This window comes from Geotrypetes seraphini, chromosome 1 (assembly GCF_902459505.1).
Source record: "Geotrypetes seraphini chromosome 1, aGeoSer1.1, whole genome shotgun sequence".
In the NCBI taxonomy this organism is placed as follows: Eukaryota; Metazoa; Chordata; class Amphibia; order Gymnophiona; family Dermophiidae; genus Geotrypetes; species Geotrypetes seraphini.
In genome coordinates this window covers 6,878,553-6,894,591 of record NC_047084.1, presented here as the reverse complement: position 1 = coordinate 6,894,591, position 16,039 = coordinate 6,878,553, and the positions used below count along the sequence as shown (strand labels likewise).

Genomic DNA, 16,039 nt, shown 5'->3' with positions numbered 1-16,039 from the left:
CATCAGATAAATTTGGTAATTGGGAGTTCTCCTTTAATATTATACTTCACAGAGGTAAGGCATGGTGTGGATAACTGCATAATTCATCTATCTTCTTGTTAGTTTGGTTTTATTAGATGGAAATATCTTGACGCAATGGATTATCAAATATACGAATGTCTTTAAATGCTCAATCAAATCATGGAAAAGTAGATTAAATAATCTCCAATCTAGTGGACTAGCCAAGTGTGCTTGCGTGTGCGTGTATGTATCAGCCTATTTCAGGCGAATTTTGTGATGATAGATGTATGTAGACCACCACATACATCAAGCAATATCCTGATGCTTTCATTATTATTTTCATGTTATCATTCAATGCTTATTTTCCACTTTAGCTTTTCCCTTATACTACAAAATCCCCATCAGCAGTAAATAAATAAAACCGAACCGAAAACAAGACAGATTTCCTCCTCGATGTATTGTCGAAGTTACAGGACATTTGTTTTGTTAGACAAGCCCTAAGTAGAAAATAAATCTCTGGACCAGAAGAAAGAAAACGGAACAGATTTTGGCAGGTGTGTAAATTTACTTTTAACAACAATAAACCGATCTTAGCAAACAGTTGGGTACCCTTTGGTGCTGAAGATTTCCAAAGGGTGCCCTTTAATATGACATAAAATCTGTATTTCAACCAAGACGCTTCATCGGATTGATTACTCAAGACATTCAGGTTGCTGTTTGTGGTGCCTAAAACAGATTATATATTTATGATCTCTGTAGCCAATCTCAGATCTCCAAGCACATATTATATTTCTAATAAATGCACACATTCTGGTATATATAGTATAAATATTATGAATATACCATAGTTTTAATATATTGCATTCATTACCCTCAGGTTTATTAAACCTATTTTAACTGAAACATTACCTCAGCACCAAATAATACACATTCTTAAAGTGGAGTGACAATTCTTTGTATCAGTGGAGGCCAGGATGTTTAATTAAATCAATATTTCGTACTTTTTTTTAAAGACAGTGTTTAAGAGCCCTTGCACCTTAGGCTTGATAATATTTTGGTTGTTCTAGTTTCCTTGAAAAAATATTGGTTCGCTTTCATTTGATAAAATGTAAAAACAGCACAACATAACACTCTTGGATAATGTAAATAATAATAAAAGAAATACGGATAAGTACCAATTTCGATAGTGTCTGAACATAAAAGATCAAAAGATCCGTCTTCAAAATTCTGAAGAACTAACCAAGGAAAAGGAGGGGGGGGGAACGACAGGTTCACGTTCGTGATGTCTTTTAGAGAGAAAGATGCTCCACCAGAGAGATCATCCATCTTGTTCTGGAAAACCTTTTACACGCTTGCAGTCCCTCCGCTGTGTCCAGAGGTTTCTTTAGCAGGAAACAATTATTGAGTAAAAACAAGTTTTAAATAAGGAGGAGAAATTTAAACTAGGAATGCACTTTATTTTTTTTCTTCTTTTCAAAACCGTTGTCTTATTGTCACCAGCAGGTCTCGGCCAGTAATGGAGGGTCCAGAGTAAGAAGATTTCATTGTTGGTATCTATGGCTAGTAGCTCTGATTTTTATTATTTTTTAAAAATATTGTTAATAATAATCTATGGTACAAGTGTATCACATTTCAACAGTTCAAGCCACGGAAAGCATATAGACCTTTTTCCCAAACTTGCTTAAATACAGGAACAAAAGTGTCTTGATACGCAAGAGCTAGTGAAAGGGAAAGTGTGCTAGAACCCTATGTATATGCAGGTATTGTAACGCCTTGGGGAATCAGAGCGCAGGTGAGGGCATCCCGCGGAACTCTCTCCTGCCAAGTTGTTTTCATATACTTTGATTCCCGCTTTGCTTGCTAGATGGCGCTCTGAGTCTCGGGAGCCTCAAATGCAGATTCAAGCAGCCTTAAAGCACAGTTCTTCATAAAGAGTTTCATTTTATTCTCTTCTAAACATCAATCCTAGGGAGATCAGACCATAGAAGTTTAAATACCTATTTTTACAATTTCTATGTTACCATTTTCTTGAAAATATCTATTTTTTTAAAATAGAAGATTCTGAGATAAATAAAATCTGACACCTTAACCCCCACCCCCTCTCTCTCTCACACACATACATATACACTTTCAAACACACTTCTACTTCTTACTTGGATTTATCTGAAGTTACTAAGTACTTTTCCATGGATTTTAGCAGTTTTAGCGTTTGGTGTTTGGTCATTGTAGTATACAAGAATAAGTTTGAATAAGGAAAAAGGAATTTACAGTGACAGAAATTCTTAAGGTTTGCTCAAATACATTCTATTCCAATTTATGCTAAAGAAACATACATCTATGTAAATTATACATATAAGTGTACTATGAGTAAAGAACATCAGAATATTACCACTCAATAATGTAAATGTCCTCAGTCATTCAGATTATGTGGTGTATTATAAACATGACTAAATAAAATATATATTTTTTTCTTTTCAGCCCAAAGTACTTTTTTATTATTTATTTTCTAAATTTCTATTCTGCACTATCCAAAGTTCTAGGTGGATTACAACAGACATACACAGCATTGAAATGAAACATAGACAAAGAACAGTTAGCAATAATTAACAAAAACACTGACCCAAGACAGACAGTGGATACACTCATGAAGACCCCATAGGCAGGAAAGAAAGGAATAGTCATGAGCTTTTTCTTGAAAGATTCAAAGTTGGACAATGTAAGGAGAGCTGAAAGTGAATATATAAGAAATTTAAAATAAAAGGAAAAATTTTTGTGTTATCACTGAAATTGTTTGGTAAAGTTTTCTTCTTCATTTTTTGTCATTACAAAATTTATGATATGTGCAATAGTGCATTTATGATATGTATAATAGTGCATTTAAAACATCACATTTCACATTTGCTATCACATTTTCAGATTTGATATGGAATATATGATTGATTTTGGGATAATATCTTTCTTTTTAGCTCTCCAGCAGTATGGCTAAAAGTGAGGTTCTGGCTTGTGGTGGCTACTGTTTTATATTTATGCATTGGAAAACTTATCAACTTTTCACTTAACTTCTCAACCCTTCAATACAAATATTATCTGTTCACTTGGATAACAATTTCATTCTGAGTACATATACAAGTCTTATCATACAGCTTAGCAGTGAGTAATGGATATGACACTATAGCTGTTATATTTTGAAATGCAAGTCATATTTTAAATTTCGTTTATAATTTGATTATTTATTTTTGCATAAGGTAATATCGTCATGATGTATGATTATAAGTTCTGTCAATCAAGAGAGACATTGTATCCTTAGCTAACAATTTTCAATCTTTTCCATCTTATTCAACAATTTTATAAACTTCTCCAGTTTCTCAAGATGAGTTTATGCAAAACAAGTTCTCAATGATAATGACCAAAAAGCCATTTAAAGTTAGTTTGATGTGTTATATAAGAAAAAAAGTGCAAGTATTTCAGACATACTCTGGAATAGAAGACAGAAGAGAATATTTTTATGGAAGTAAAAAAGGATAGGAAGGGCACATCTGATAGTTATGGAACCATAAATGTGAAATAAAAAGTAAGAATCATAAAATTTATAAACGTATAATTTCATATAATGGAGGTTGTTCCAAAAGATTTTAATTCTGGCATTCTCTTGGCAGGACCAACATTATTTCTGTTTTGTTCAACTGCTTGATAAATACCTAAGAAATCATCCAACTATGTAATTTATAATTATGCCATAAATTATATATATTGAATATATAGCATAAGACTTCACCTAACGTAGATTTCCAAAATCTAATATTGTACAATACTGTATGAGAATTGCTGGGCTAGAAAAACATATTTAAAAGTTAAAAAGAAAGCAATTGAAAAATCAAATATACTTAAATCATGTCCCACTTTCTTTAAATTATAACATACTGCTGGATACTTCATTATTTTCTACAATATACACTTAAAAATCTATAAAGTTACATTTTCAGAAGCAGTACTTAGAGGGGCCGCTGAAAAGTTCTCAGTCCAACCAACACAGTTAGGGCACTCTTCATCCAGGGCTATATACTTAATTAGTCCAGTGATTTTTCTTTTTTTTTTTTTTGTTCGATCAGAAAAATACAGAACGAAAAAAGTGAAAAATTGCTGGACTATGTGTATAGCCCTCGATGGAGCTTGCCCCAACTGTTTTTTGGTTGGGCAGAGAACTTTTCAGATCCCTCCTATGTACTTGAATAGAAACCCCCCCCCCCCCAATTCTTTACAGACAATTATTTAGTTGTGTATTTGTAAAATTGTTTTATATATGAATATTTAATAGGCAGAAAGGTAAATGCAATAATTTAAAGTGTAGGCAAGGGATCATGTCACAATTCAACAGGTCAGCACAATAGAAAACAAGGATCAAACCCGTAAGTCTTATTCTGCAGTAAATACTAATTCTGGTCTAAAAAGATTATTTAAAAAAAACCATGTTAAAAACAAATGTTTTAACAAATAATTACAGTTTATTTTTGAACATTCAATATTACAAATGAGCACAGCAAATGCATATGAATTTCAGAAAATGTATTTGTACATATTTCTTTAATCGATAGCTGGTGGAAGCTGTACTCTCAACAGAGGGGGAGGGACTACCTTAAACTAAACACTGACTACAGAAATGGTATGAAACAATATATTGCAAGAGTATAATGAAAATAAAATACTGTACTACAAACAAACCAGGATACAGAACCCAACTTAACGAATTCAAAACCATTGCTATATACTCAAAATATCATATACAAACAAGTTAATAAAAATTAGATTATTTTACCTTCTACCAATAAGGATGACTCATTTAACAATCACAGAAACTTTATTTAGTACCACTTGTCATGTTGATTTTTAAGAATACTATAGAGAAAACAAAATCTAGAAATAGTAAAGTTTCTAAAACAAAACGAATACGGATATAAAATAAAAGGAAAAAAATAGAGCAAGGGTTGTTGAAGCCAAAGAAACAATCTTCAGCAAAGCATAGTGCTTTGATTTAAAGTTCACCAAAGATAGAGGGGACCACCACCCCCCCAAAAAAGTACTGCTTGTTCACATATAGAAATAACAAAAAATAATGTAAGATTCAATCCAAATTATTTCGAGCACACCAGTAAGTAACATAAACATATATTCTCAATTGTTGCAATTCTATATTCTTCAAATATGAAAGCACAACGGTGTATCTGGGTAATTTGTAAATGCAGAGATGTTAGTAACGAGAAACCAAGAGAAATTGCAAAGAGAAGACAGTGTACTGTATTTAACTAAATATTGTCTTTTTTTTTTCTTTTCTTTTACTGATTATGAGTTTTTCAGGGTTCGACTATGACTTTGGAAGGTGACTGCTAGGCATTGTGGTTAGCAAACTGGAAGGTTCAGAGCTCATTAAGCAGCTCTAGCCAACAGCACTGAGCTTTGCAATAGGTCAGGTGTATAGTACCTTTTCAGCTGATGCCCTTATGCCCACCTCTTATATCGGAAAAGCACAATGGAGAACATTCATTTATATTCTTTCCAAACAAATCATGCTGGGTATCTGGCAGCAAATTTATCAGTTTGCTCGCCAGTTTTAAAGCGTAAACTCTAATTTAAACAGTAGAAACTGATTAGACAATAGAAATGGCCATCATGGAAAGACGACTCATTGTTTCCTTTAGATTAATCTAGTTTGTGATTCATCGAAAAGAGAAAACTATAACATTCTGGAAAATGTCACTTAAAACCACTGTTCACTTAAAAATATGACAGTGATGTGTTGAAATCCCCTAAAGACGGAGTTAAAACGGTGACAAAATAAGGTTCCACAGGTAGAAAAGGGGTCTTAGCTATGAAAACATGACATAGAAGAAACAAGTTATTCAGTGATTTAAGAATAATTATCGTTAGTGTTTTAGTGTGACACAACCTCCCCACCCCAATCCCTTACTATTTGTAGGAGTTTCTTGGTTTGGCATTTGGAAAAAAATAGGCAGTGAACGCAAAACTAGGCGCTGTCCATGGTACTAATCAGGGCTACACTGCCCTTTGCATAGAACTCAGGCTCCCGAACAGGTTGTAGAAACGACCAGCGCTTCAAATTTTGATCTTCATTTCGGTTTTCCCAACCATAGGAAACCAGAGTAGATGTCTTCAATGCAGTAACCGATTTCTTTGGTTTATTCTAGGAAGGGGGGTGCTGAAAATTTCTCAGCCCATCCAACTAACTTCCTAAATTCTGAGGGTTATTTTGCCACTGTAACTGAAAAGAGAGTTATCTTATTTGTTAGGTGCCAATTTGCAGAAAGAAATTCCATGTTTTTTTTGACATTGCTTCATATCATTGATTGAACCATATCCACAACATTCTCTTCTTGACTGGGCTGAGAACTTTTCAGCACCTCTTGTATTTCTCTTGATTTTTCTTTTTTCATATTCACCGAAAGGATAGCTGTTTCAACCTTTTTTTTGTGATAAATACCACTGTATATGAATTCAAAATTAATCAATACAAACTTTGGTTTTTAAAATCTTAGACCTCAGGAACTGAGACTTTGCAATATAAGCTCAACTATATTAAAGCTTCAGTTAAAGTAGCTATGCAGAAATCTATCCAGGCCATTTACCATATAGTGTTTTTCCTAATATACCTAGTTAGGTAGAGTTTTGGAAGAGTATGAATTTGTAATAAATACCACTGTATATGAATTCAAAAATAATCAATACAAAGTTTAACTTTAAAAGCTTTTTAGCAGCTCGGGAACTGCAGCATTTGTAAGAATATGAATAACTTTTTCAAATAGCAAATATGTCATTTTTGTTCTTGTTGTTTCTATCGATCGCACACCATTTGGAATGTCAAAATAAGTTAATCTCTTTAATTAAAAATGGCACAAAGGAACATGTGGAATTAAAATGTTAAATAAAATGAATCAGAATACTTAGGACCATCATATTTTCTCAGATGGCCTTATTTTCATTAGAATCTTCATTATCATCCACTTTTTTTTATATGGGGACAGAAGCAAGAATATTTGAAGCACTGCTTTCTTCCATATGCAGAAAATATAGTAGAGAAGCACAAAATAAGAACAACTATAAACATTTATTAGAAAACTAACTACACCAAAACTTTCAAGCAACTGACTATCGTCAATATTTACATGCTTTATAACTGTTTAATGCTTTCCTCTCTAACTTGTGAATAGTTTTTTCTGCAATTCTTGGGTTCGCAAGACCAGTAACTATTTTCTTAAAAACAGCTATGTCGTATTTGTCATATATAAACCATCGTTAACCAGTTAAAGAAGTGTGAGGCCAAGAAATAATGGAAACAGGGGCTTTCCTGGAGAGCGAATAGATTTGATTTTAAAACCACATAAATGAAAATTATAGCATGGAAAGCCACAGGCTTTTCTCTTGACTGACCAATTCTCCCATGTGTGGAAGTTAATGGAAAACAACTGCTGGGGATTTATCTCACTGGTGATAAACAGCTATGTATCACTGTTGTACAGTAATACTTATGGTTACCTATATTTATTGTAGCTTGAAGGTTAAAGCTCGGGAAGAGTAACTCTTAATTGTACACAAGTTAAGTGATCAATTACCCCTTGTTGCAAACTGCACTTGAAAAAGAGGGAAAACAGAAAGTATATAAATTTATCACCATACATTAACTAAAACAGTAGCCTTGTGCAAATATACAGTATATCTGGATCATTTTTAAACCACCACTCTTCATGTCTGTGATCCTTTGATTGCAATTTAGTTGCTCTAATGTTAAACTAATATTTTTCTTTTATTTAGCTGAACCCTATAAATGTGCCAGTTGTAATCCTGACAATGAAATACTTTTCCTGTAATGTTGCAACATATTTTCATATAATAAAGCCCAGGTGAGATACCATATATCTTCTATGTGATTATTATTATTATTTTTTTTTTTTTAACAGGTAAAATTCATTTGGAGTCAGTCTTTTGATGAGTTGTTGCTCCAAATATCCAAGGGTTTTGATTTCTAAAGGCTTTTCCTCACTCTGTACCAATGAAAACTCTTTGATTTAACTATTTACAATTTTAGGGTTCTCTTCTAAATTTTTATAGGGAAGGTTTCTAGGGAATTAAGAACAACCAACAGGTTGTATACTTTGCCTTTTTACTAAACTAAATAGATTTGTGTTTAATTCCGAGAAACCATCTATTAATAGGTTGTTGAATTTGATTTGTATCAACTACCACCTCATATCACTAGATTACGAAACTAGATAATCACTATATTGAATATGATTGCAAGTCTAGAATTTAGCAAGCCCACATGACATATAACCATGTAAAATGAAACCCTAACTTCAAATGCATACATTTTTATTATTTTTATTATTTAAAGGTTCCTTGGTTAACAATGCATAATATCAATAATTAGTATAATATCAATAATTAGAATATTCTCAGTAGGAATCCTTTGTGAAAGTTTGTTCCAACTAACATAATTCTGTGGAAAACTTGCTCATTCCCTGACAGCAAACCAAGATGAACATTCCATAGAGTTCCCCACACACCATCAAAAGTTTTATATTTTGCTAAACCACATATATCAAGCCATTAGAAATAGGCTACACTATTTGATAGATCAGGCAGAAACACTCATGAGCCTATATGATCTGCATAACCTTGAAACTATTCTTCTTTTACATATTAGAATGTTCTTCAAGAACATAGGTCAGGAATAAACTATAGTGATGAAAAGGATCTAATTTGTAAAGGTGTTTCCACAAAAATATGACAGTCACTTTGGTCAAATCAGGTCCTAAATTTTTCTTTCTTCTAAATGAATTTATCACACCACACCTGATGCTTCATTTATATTTGTTAGAATTGGACTTGCTAGTGACATACACACACAAAATAATGTGTGTATATCTCTATCTACATATAATACACACATCTATTTCACTTTCCATGATTGAAACTAAAATCTATAAAGGAAGAAATATATGTCTCAAAATCAGTATCTCATCACAAAGTGACATAATTGCAAATTATTAATGAATATTGCAAATAAGACACTCAAACACTAGCTTCGGTTCAGAAGTCTAGTTTATTACTTGCTGTTGTTTTGGTTTTCGATAATGAAGTACAGTATTAACACTGGCAAATTCAGAAATGCAATTAAGTTGGTTTTCTCAATCCAGTGAAGTAATACTAGGTCTAAAATCCAGATTTACTTGTTAATCTCTAGTTTGCCTTCAAACACAACTTAGTTACAAAGAGCTCGGAAAGATTTAGCTTCTATTCAAGGAAGACAATATATTTAATTTTCTGAGGAGCAAAAACTCCCCAAGAAACTTCATATAGTTTCTTAGATTTTGCTTAGCAAACGTGATAAAACATTGATTGTCGCAGTTTGGTGACCCATGAAATTTGGGGGTTAGTTTTCTCTTCAGACCAGAGAATATAATTATGCAAATAAAGAGCTGTCACTGATCTAGTGAAATACTCACAAACACAAGCATTGCTAAGTTAGACTGAAAAGTGAAAATGTGCGCTACTGTGACTACACAAAGATTAAAATAAGGGCCAGATTTCTTAAAAAGTTTATTTCTAGTTTTTCATGCCATTATTTCTGCTAATACTTTTTTTCCATTTGAGATTTAACAGGCATGATAGCATTTCATGTAGGATAGGCTTTTTTAAACTTCATTCCTAAGGATAGAGAAATTGGGGGGGAGGGGAGGGGAGGGGGGTCTAGCTGTGACATCTGAAATTATACCAAAATCTCAGACCATATTTTGAGATCACTATTTGTGCATTTTCTCAATGTTTGATATAATAAAGTTGCCTCTAAGCTCTGTATTTTCATATCACTCATCCATTGGGAGATAAAAGAGAATTCAAACCCATCAACAAGTTTCTTTTGGTAAGGTTAAACAGAATCCTAGTTATAGGGTATGCTGCCTCATTTCAGAAGTTACAGACCTTGCAGTGATGAAATCTGAAAAGATTCGTGCCAAACCTCTGACTGCTAAAGACATCACTTACCTGAAAATCAACGGAATTAATCTATTAAATCACCGTGCCTCCTAAGTATGGGTTTACATGACTATAGATATGCTTTTCCTCCACACAAACATTTTTAGATTGATGATGCAATGCACCAATGGTTGCATCTCCTGGAACTCTGGCGTTCATCGACTTAGTGCTTCGTTTTTCACTTTCAATACCTCAGTTTCAGACCTCATTTAAAAAAATTAAAAAAAAAAGTAGTATCTCACTGGCTTTCAATGTACACACTATTAGCACAATTGACTCTTGAAACTGGACCGTTTTATGTATTGTCTGACTGTTCAATCATTGTTCAGAAATAGTTATCCTTCTTTCAGGGGGGATTAGATAGAAATACATAGCTGAAGGAGAGCTAAGGTATTAATGGAAACAACTATTTCAGGTCATCACTGTTCTCACTGGTTTACAATATCCTTCTCACTGGGGCGTTTTTTGACACTTAAGCAGAAGGTGAACTCTGTAAATCAGATATTAAATTTATAACTCGGCCCAATCAGATGAAAGGGAACCTACAAACCAGCCTAATTTTTTTTTTAACGGACATTAACTGATATAATTACTGTTTAAAGTAAATAATTAATCTTTTGAAAATATTTGAAGTTATGCTAAATGGTAATACTGATCATGCTTGCTCTCCTTCAGGAACATAAACCGGTCCGGGAAAGACTTTGCATGAGTGAGATCTGTTTTTCTAACACACACACAGGAAGAATTTGCAGGCTTGGCACTAGGTTACTCGAGAGGTTCCAGTAGTGCTGGAGAAACAGTCAGAAACATACTCTTTAACAGACTCAAATCCTGACAGTGACAACTGTGGTTTGCTGACAGGGCTGAATGAAAAGAGTCCAAGAAGCAGCATGCACCCCACTGAATCTGGCTTGGGATCTACAGAGTGGGTGCAAGGCTGAAAAGCTCTGCCAATAGATGTCCAGAACTGCAAAATGTCAGTATCATGAGGGTACATTTCAAAATTGGAAAGATACAGCACGCCAGTAGCATTTTTTTCCACTCAGGTTGTTCGGTCTTGTACTTAGCATGGGTAAAAAGTGAACTGCTGTTAAGTTCTGACACTTTACTACAAATTCTGCCTGGGATTCTGACAGCATGTTCCTGTAGAACAGGGGTAGGGAACTCCGATCCTCGAGAGCCGTATTCCAGTCGGGTTTTCAGGATTTCCCCAATGAATATGCATGAGAACTATGTGCATGCACTGCTTTCAATGCATATTCATTGGGGAAATCCTGAAAACCCGACTGGAATATGGCTCTCGAGGACTGGAGTTCCCTACCCCTGCTGTAAAACTTTGCATTGTTTCTGTTTTCTGAATGGATATGATTAATCTCCCACCTTTATTTTAACTGATATTTCACGTTTTACCCTGTAAATAATAATTACTGAGGTATTTCATGGTTACTTGGGAGTAGTAGGGTAGAAACGAGTATTATGTCTAGGTGAATACTTTTCTGCAGTAGTAGCAAAATTGAGATGAGCAGCAATATTATCACCGGATGTCAGAAGATGCCAGAAGATAGGAAAGAGAATGGGATTTACTCTAAGGGCGCCTTTTACTAAGCTGCGGTAGCGTTTTTAGCGTGCGCTGCCCCCCACGCTATGCGCTAGAAACTAACACCAGCTCAATGGTGGCATTAGCGTCTAGCACGAGCGGCAATTCAGCACGCGCTAAAACCGCTAGTGCAGCTTAGTAAAAGGAGCCCTAAAAGTGAAAATTCAGGAAAAGGATCTACAAATTGATGTTTGAACGATCTGGACCTTTTTATGCTCATGAGAGAAAGTCCTAATGCATGATTTATAAAATATTTGATATATCTTCTGTTCCCTTTGAGGGATTCTTATTAGCCCAAGCTTGTTCTAGAACATTAACCTTCTTGCTTTGTGGATAAAACAGCTAGATAAAAAAAGACAAAGCAGTAATTTTTACAAGAACAACAAAAGGTTTGTTTATTCAGTGTAATCCGAAATATACAATTGGAAGAAGCTCCCTGTACTTTAAAGATCTTTATGCAAACAATATCATAGGTCAGGTAAGAGGCATGGAAAAGAAAATTAGAAAAGGGAATTTGCCATAATTACATTTCACATATTTTACATGGATTTTCCATTTAAAAAAATGTAAACAGGCATTGCTATTCAATACCAAACAAAAACTTATGAAAGATATTTTTCGCTTCTTGGAAAATGGAAGAGGGTCATGGTATACAGAAAGTTCTTGAAGTAAAAACATTGTTTACATACTTATTAGAATGAACACAAATCACAGAAAAGAGCAAACAAGGAGTATTACTAGTATTAAAATAAGGAAGGAGTTAATGTTCACAGGTTAAAAGCATATTCAACAGGTTCTTTATCAGACATGTTGGTGGGTTCTTTTCTGTTTCAGACTTGAATTCTTTTGCCTCAGGTTTGGACAAACTGGAACCACCCATTTGCTCTTTCGATTAAAAAAAAGTGTGCTGAAAAATATTTATATACTGACGTACGTGTAAGTGGCGTTTATCAAAGAAAACTTTTACAAAGTAGCTTGAAATAAATGGGAAACAAAAATATTTCAGAATATCAGCATTGACTTGCTCTTCCTGTTGAAGTCTGGAATAGAACTTTGCAAAACAAACACACACACACAGTTGAGATCTAGGCATGCACACCTAGGGCCTGGCATGCGACGGTTTCCAGATATTAATGAACCGAAAAAACACCCAGAGTACTCAGGTGTGAAACTGAGAAGGATGAAATGAAGACACTGTCAATATTTTAAAGTGATGTGCTTTATTACTGACACCTTATTTTAAACAAATAGGTTCATTATAAGTAAAATAACCTATCTAATGTATTAAAAAAATGAATAAAAGCCATTGCTCAAATCCTCCATTCATGGATCAGGGTGGTAAATCTTTCAATGCACAGTTATGTTTCCAATGTTGACCAGAATCTCTGCTGTTCAATCAGAGGAGTCGGAGGAATTTAAAAAAAAAAAAAACCCTATAAAAAAATTCCCTCCTTATCTCTGCTTTACAAATACCAAAGACAATTCAGTAAACATAAGCACTGAAGCACATAAGCACCTGAATGTTGTGCCAGAGCGACAACGAAAACTAACTGGTGCATAACTCCAGACACCTGTCCATGCTCATCACATTTATCAGCGATTAAAACTTGGCACTATCAATTATACCAGTCCCGAAAACCCATTCTCACAAAGTGTTTTTGTTGTCTGATCACGTCAATTCTCTCTGAGAAATTTTATGTTGTTTAAGGCAGGTACACAGTATCGTCTTAGCATAAAATTGAATAGAAATGCCAAGATATGAAAATTTAGGATTGAATGCAATATAAAACAGCTGCTACCATAAGCTATACACTAAATCAGAGAATCTGAATATTACAATTTAAGCATCTTTGGATAAAAACTACAAAAGTCAGCAACAAGTGATTTCTTTTGCTATCACATATCACAGTGTGGTCCAGTTAGAAGCATTTCATGCAAATACACTTATGGGCTTTACGCTCCAAGAGATTTCTCATGTCCACTGGGGAAGCTCTTTTAAAGAAAGACTAGCAAAAGCAAGAGAGTAAATTGACATTATAGGTTATAACTCTCTGCTCCTCACCTGCAAAAATAATGGGGGGTCTAATCGCCAGTGCCCTGAATATGAGAGACACATTTTAGGCAATATTCTTGCAGATTGAAATCTGGATCAAAATTCTTGGAGTGGAAGAGTTAATAGTGAGAGATTTTATGCCACCTTAAGTGGCCTGGTCCAACTGAAACAGCTAAAAAGGAGATATGCAGCGCATACTGAACTCTCTGGAACTCTCCATGTTCGGCACGTCATTATAAATGATATACTTTTGAAATGAGCCAAAACAGCTTCCGCCTTGTAAAGAGATTTTTAGTACATATCAATGACATATTTAATCAGTTAACAAGTTTCATTATGATCCACGTGGTTTGCCCTAAAATCCATCTAACTGGCACTAATCTGAAGTTTTCAACTGAAGAGAGGGAATACTAGATTCAGAGTTTTGAACAGATATGCAGCGGTATTTGATTTTAAGTCAGTTTTCCCTTTCATACCAGGTAGGCTCATCTGAATTCTACACTCATGTCATTTAATTCATCATTTTATAACAGATATGTCTTATGCACTGTTTTTTGTTGTTTTTTTTCCTGCTCTCCAACAGGGACAATTTACAACAAAAAAGAAAAAAGAAAGAAAAAACTAGATGAATATAGCACGTTTGCATTCTTGGTCTTTATTTACTTGTTTTAAGTAAAATATAGCTAAAAACGAAAGCAAAACCTTCGAAATTCTAAAAGCAAATTCCCTAATGGCATGGTTTAATTTCAGTAAAAGTTGTAAAAGTAAATGTGGCCTAGATATAAAAGTTTCTATCTTATGAAAATATATGAAATCACAAAAACAAAAGGTGAGCGATGAAGCTAAGCTGTAAAAATCCTGCAAGCAATAGGACCAAGAAGAAGCCCGATAGCTCTGGCATCAGCTCAATGCTGGGGCTATGTCAGGGCAATTAGGGCTGCACCTTGCACGACTGTTGTTAGCACTGATGGGCAGCACCAAATCCAAGCTACAGCCCACAGGAAGCACAAACAGGGAACCCATATTGCTTTGACAGTTGCACTCAACTAGAAATAATGCAAAACGCTATTTAGATGTATACATCACGACCCCGTGCTCTAGGAAGAAAACAATCTAATGAGGAGCTCGGAGACCTGCTTGCAGAAAACAGGCAGAAGAGAGATTATTTATTTATTTTTTTTCTTCTTATAATTCTTCATGTTTTATTCTGTTGGAACGTCGAGTTGGAGTTGGTGTGACTCTATTTTTCGCATCCAGAGCTTCAGAAAAGAATTTGAAGATGGAATGAAAACTCTTCCATGAAGTTAGCTCATGACGTTCTGTACCTGAAAAACAAAACAAAACTGTTTGTTTGCTTTATAGGCTGGTTCATTAAAAAAAAAAGTTTACCATAGAAGGGCTAAAGATACACCTGAGGTTTGCTTTGTGTAATACTTCAACATTTGAATACTTAACATACAAAAATAAATCTGTAATTTAGAAAAGTATTTTCTCTGGTAAGATGGTAGCAGAAAACCCGATGCTTAATGGAAAGAAAAAAAACAACAAAAACCAATCAACCAACAACAACAAAAAAGAAACCTCTCAATATGCAATAAAATGGGAAAAGTTATAATAAATGCTGCCAGTTTTTCTTTCATCTTTACTTGGTTGAGAATCATGATTTCATCTTTTCCCCAATTACTTACCCTTCTGGTCTCTGCTGTTTCTTTTCAGTAAAATCATTTTTTGGACCAATGTTTCTTATTGTCCTGATTTATTTTTAGAAATGTTTACACTAAACTGGAAGAAAAGGTATGCAAGTTCCTTTATGGCCACCTTTGTCCTTCTGAATTTCTACCCTTCAGTTACTCAACTATATTCGACATGCATCAATAGATGCCTGCCTGAAGTTGGGATGAGCAACAGCAGGGCATCCTCGTCCTTTACTTGCATTCACTGATTAAGGAGGGGGTTTTCAGAAGCTTTAAAAACTCTATTTAACGTGTCAAAAGTGAAACACAATCAGAAAAAGAAAGCTATTTTTTTCATTATCCTGCTGACAGAACTGTTTACCAAATTCATTTTCTCAGCACTTCCATTTTGAGATTAACAGAGCTATTTGAGAGGATGCAGCAAGATGCCTTTTCACACTTTTCAGACTTTATGGTGATTCTAGAAAAGTTAGGTTCTGGATTTTAGAGACAACTGATCTTTTGAATATCAGAGTTGAGAAGGTGTGGCTTTGTCACAGAGTCTATCCACCCAAAGTGACATCTAATTATTCCTTCCTTTAGGCAACTTTTTCCTTCAAGGACAGTTCAGGCTTTGGAGCAGGAAGAGCAATATTACTCTCCATTTATCTT

At 34.3% G+C, this 16,039-nt stretch overlaps 1 protein-coding gene across 3 annotated transcripts in view; it reads right to left on the bottom strand.

The window, feature by feature from the left end:
- Positions 1-12,019: 12,019 nt before the first annotated feature.
- FAM172A (family with sequence similarity 172 member A) overlaps positions 12,020-16,039 on the bottom strand; it is a 584,686-nt gene continuing 580,666 nt past the window's right edge. For all 3 annotated transcript variants that reach the window (XM_033918947.1, XM_033918858.1, XM_033919030.1), the window contains one exon: positions 12,020-15,019. In XM_033918947.1, the coding sequence (XP_033774838.1) occupies positions 14,880-15,019 (140 nt within the window). In that variant the 3' untranslated portion in view covers positions 12,020-14,879. The remainder of the gene's footprint in view (positions 15,020-16,039) is intronic.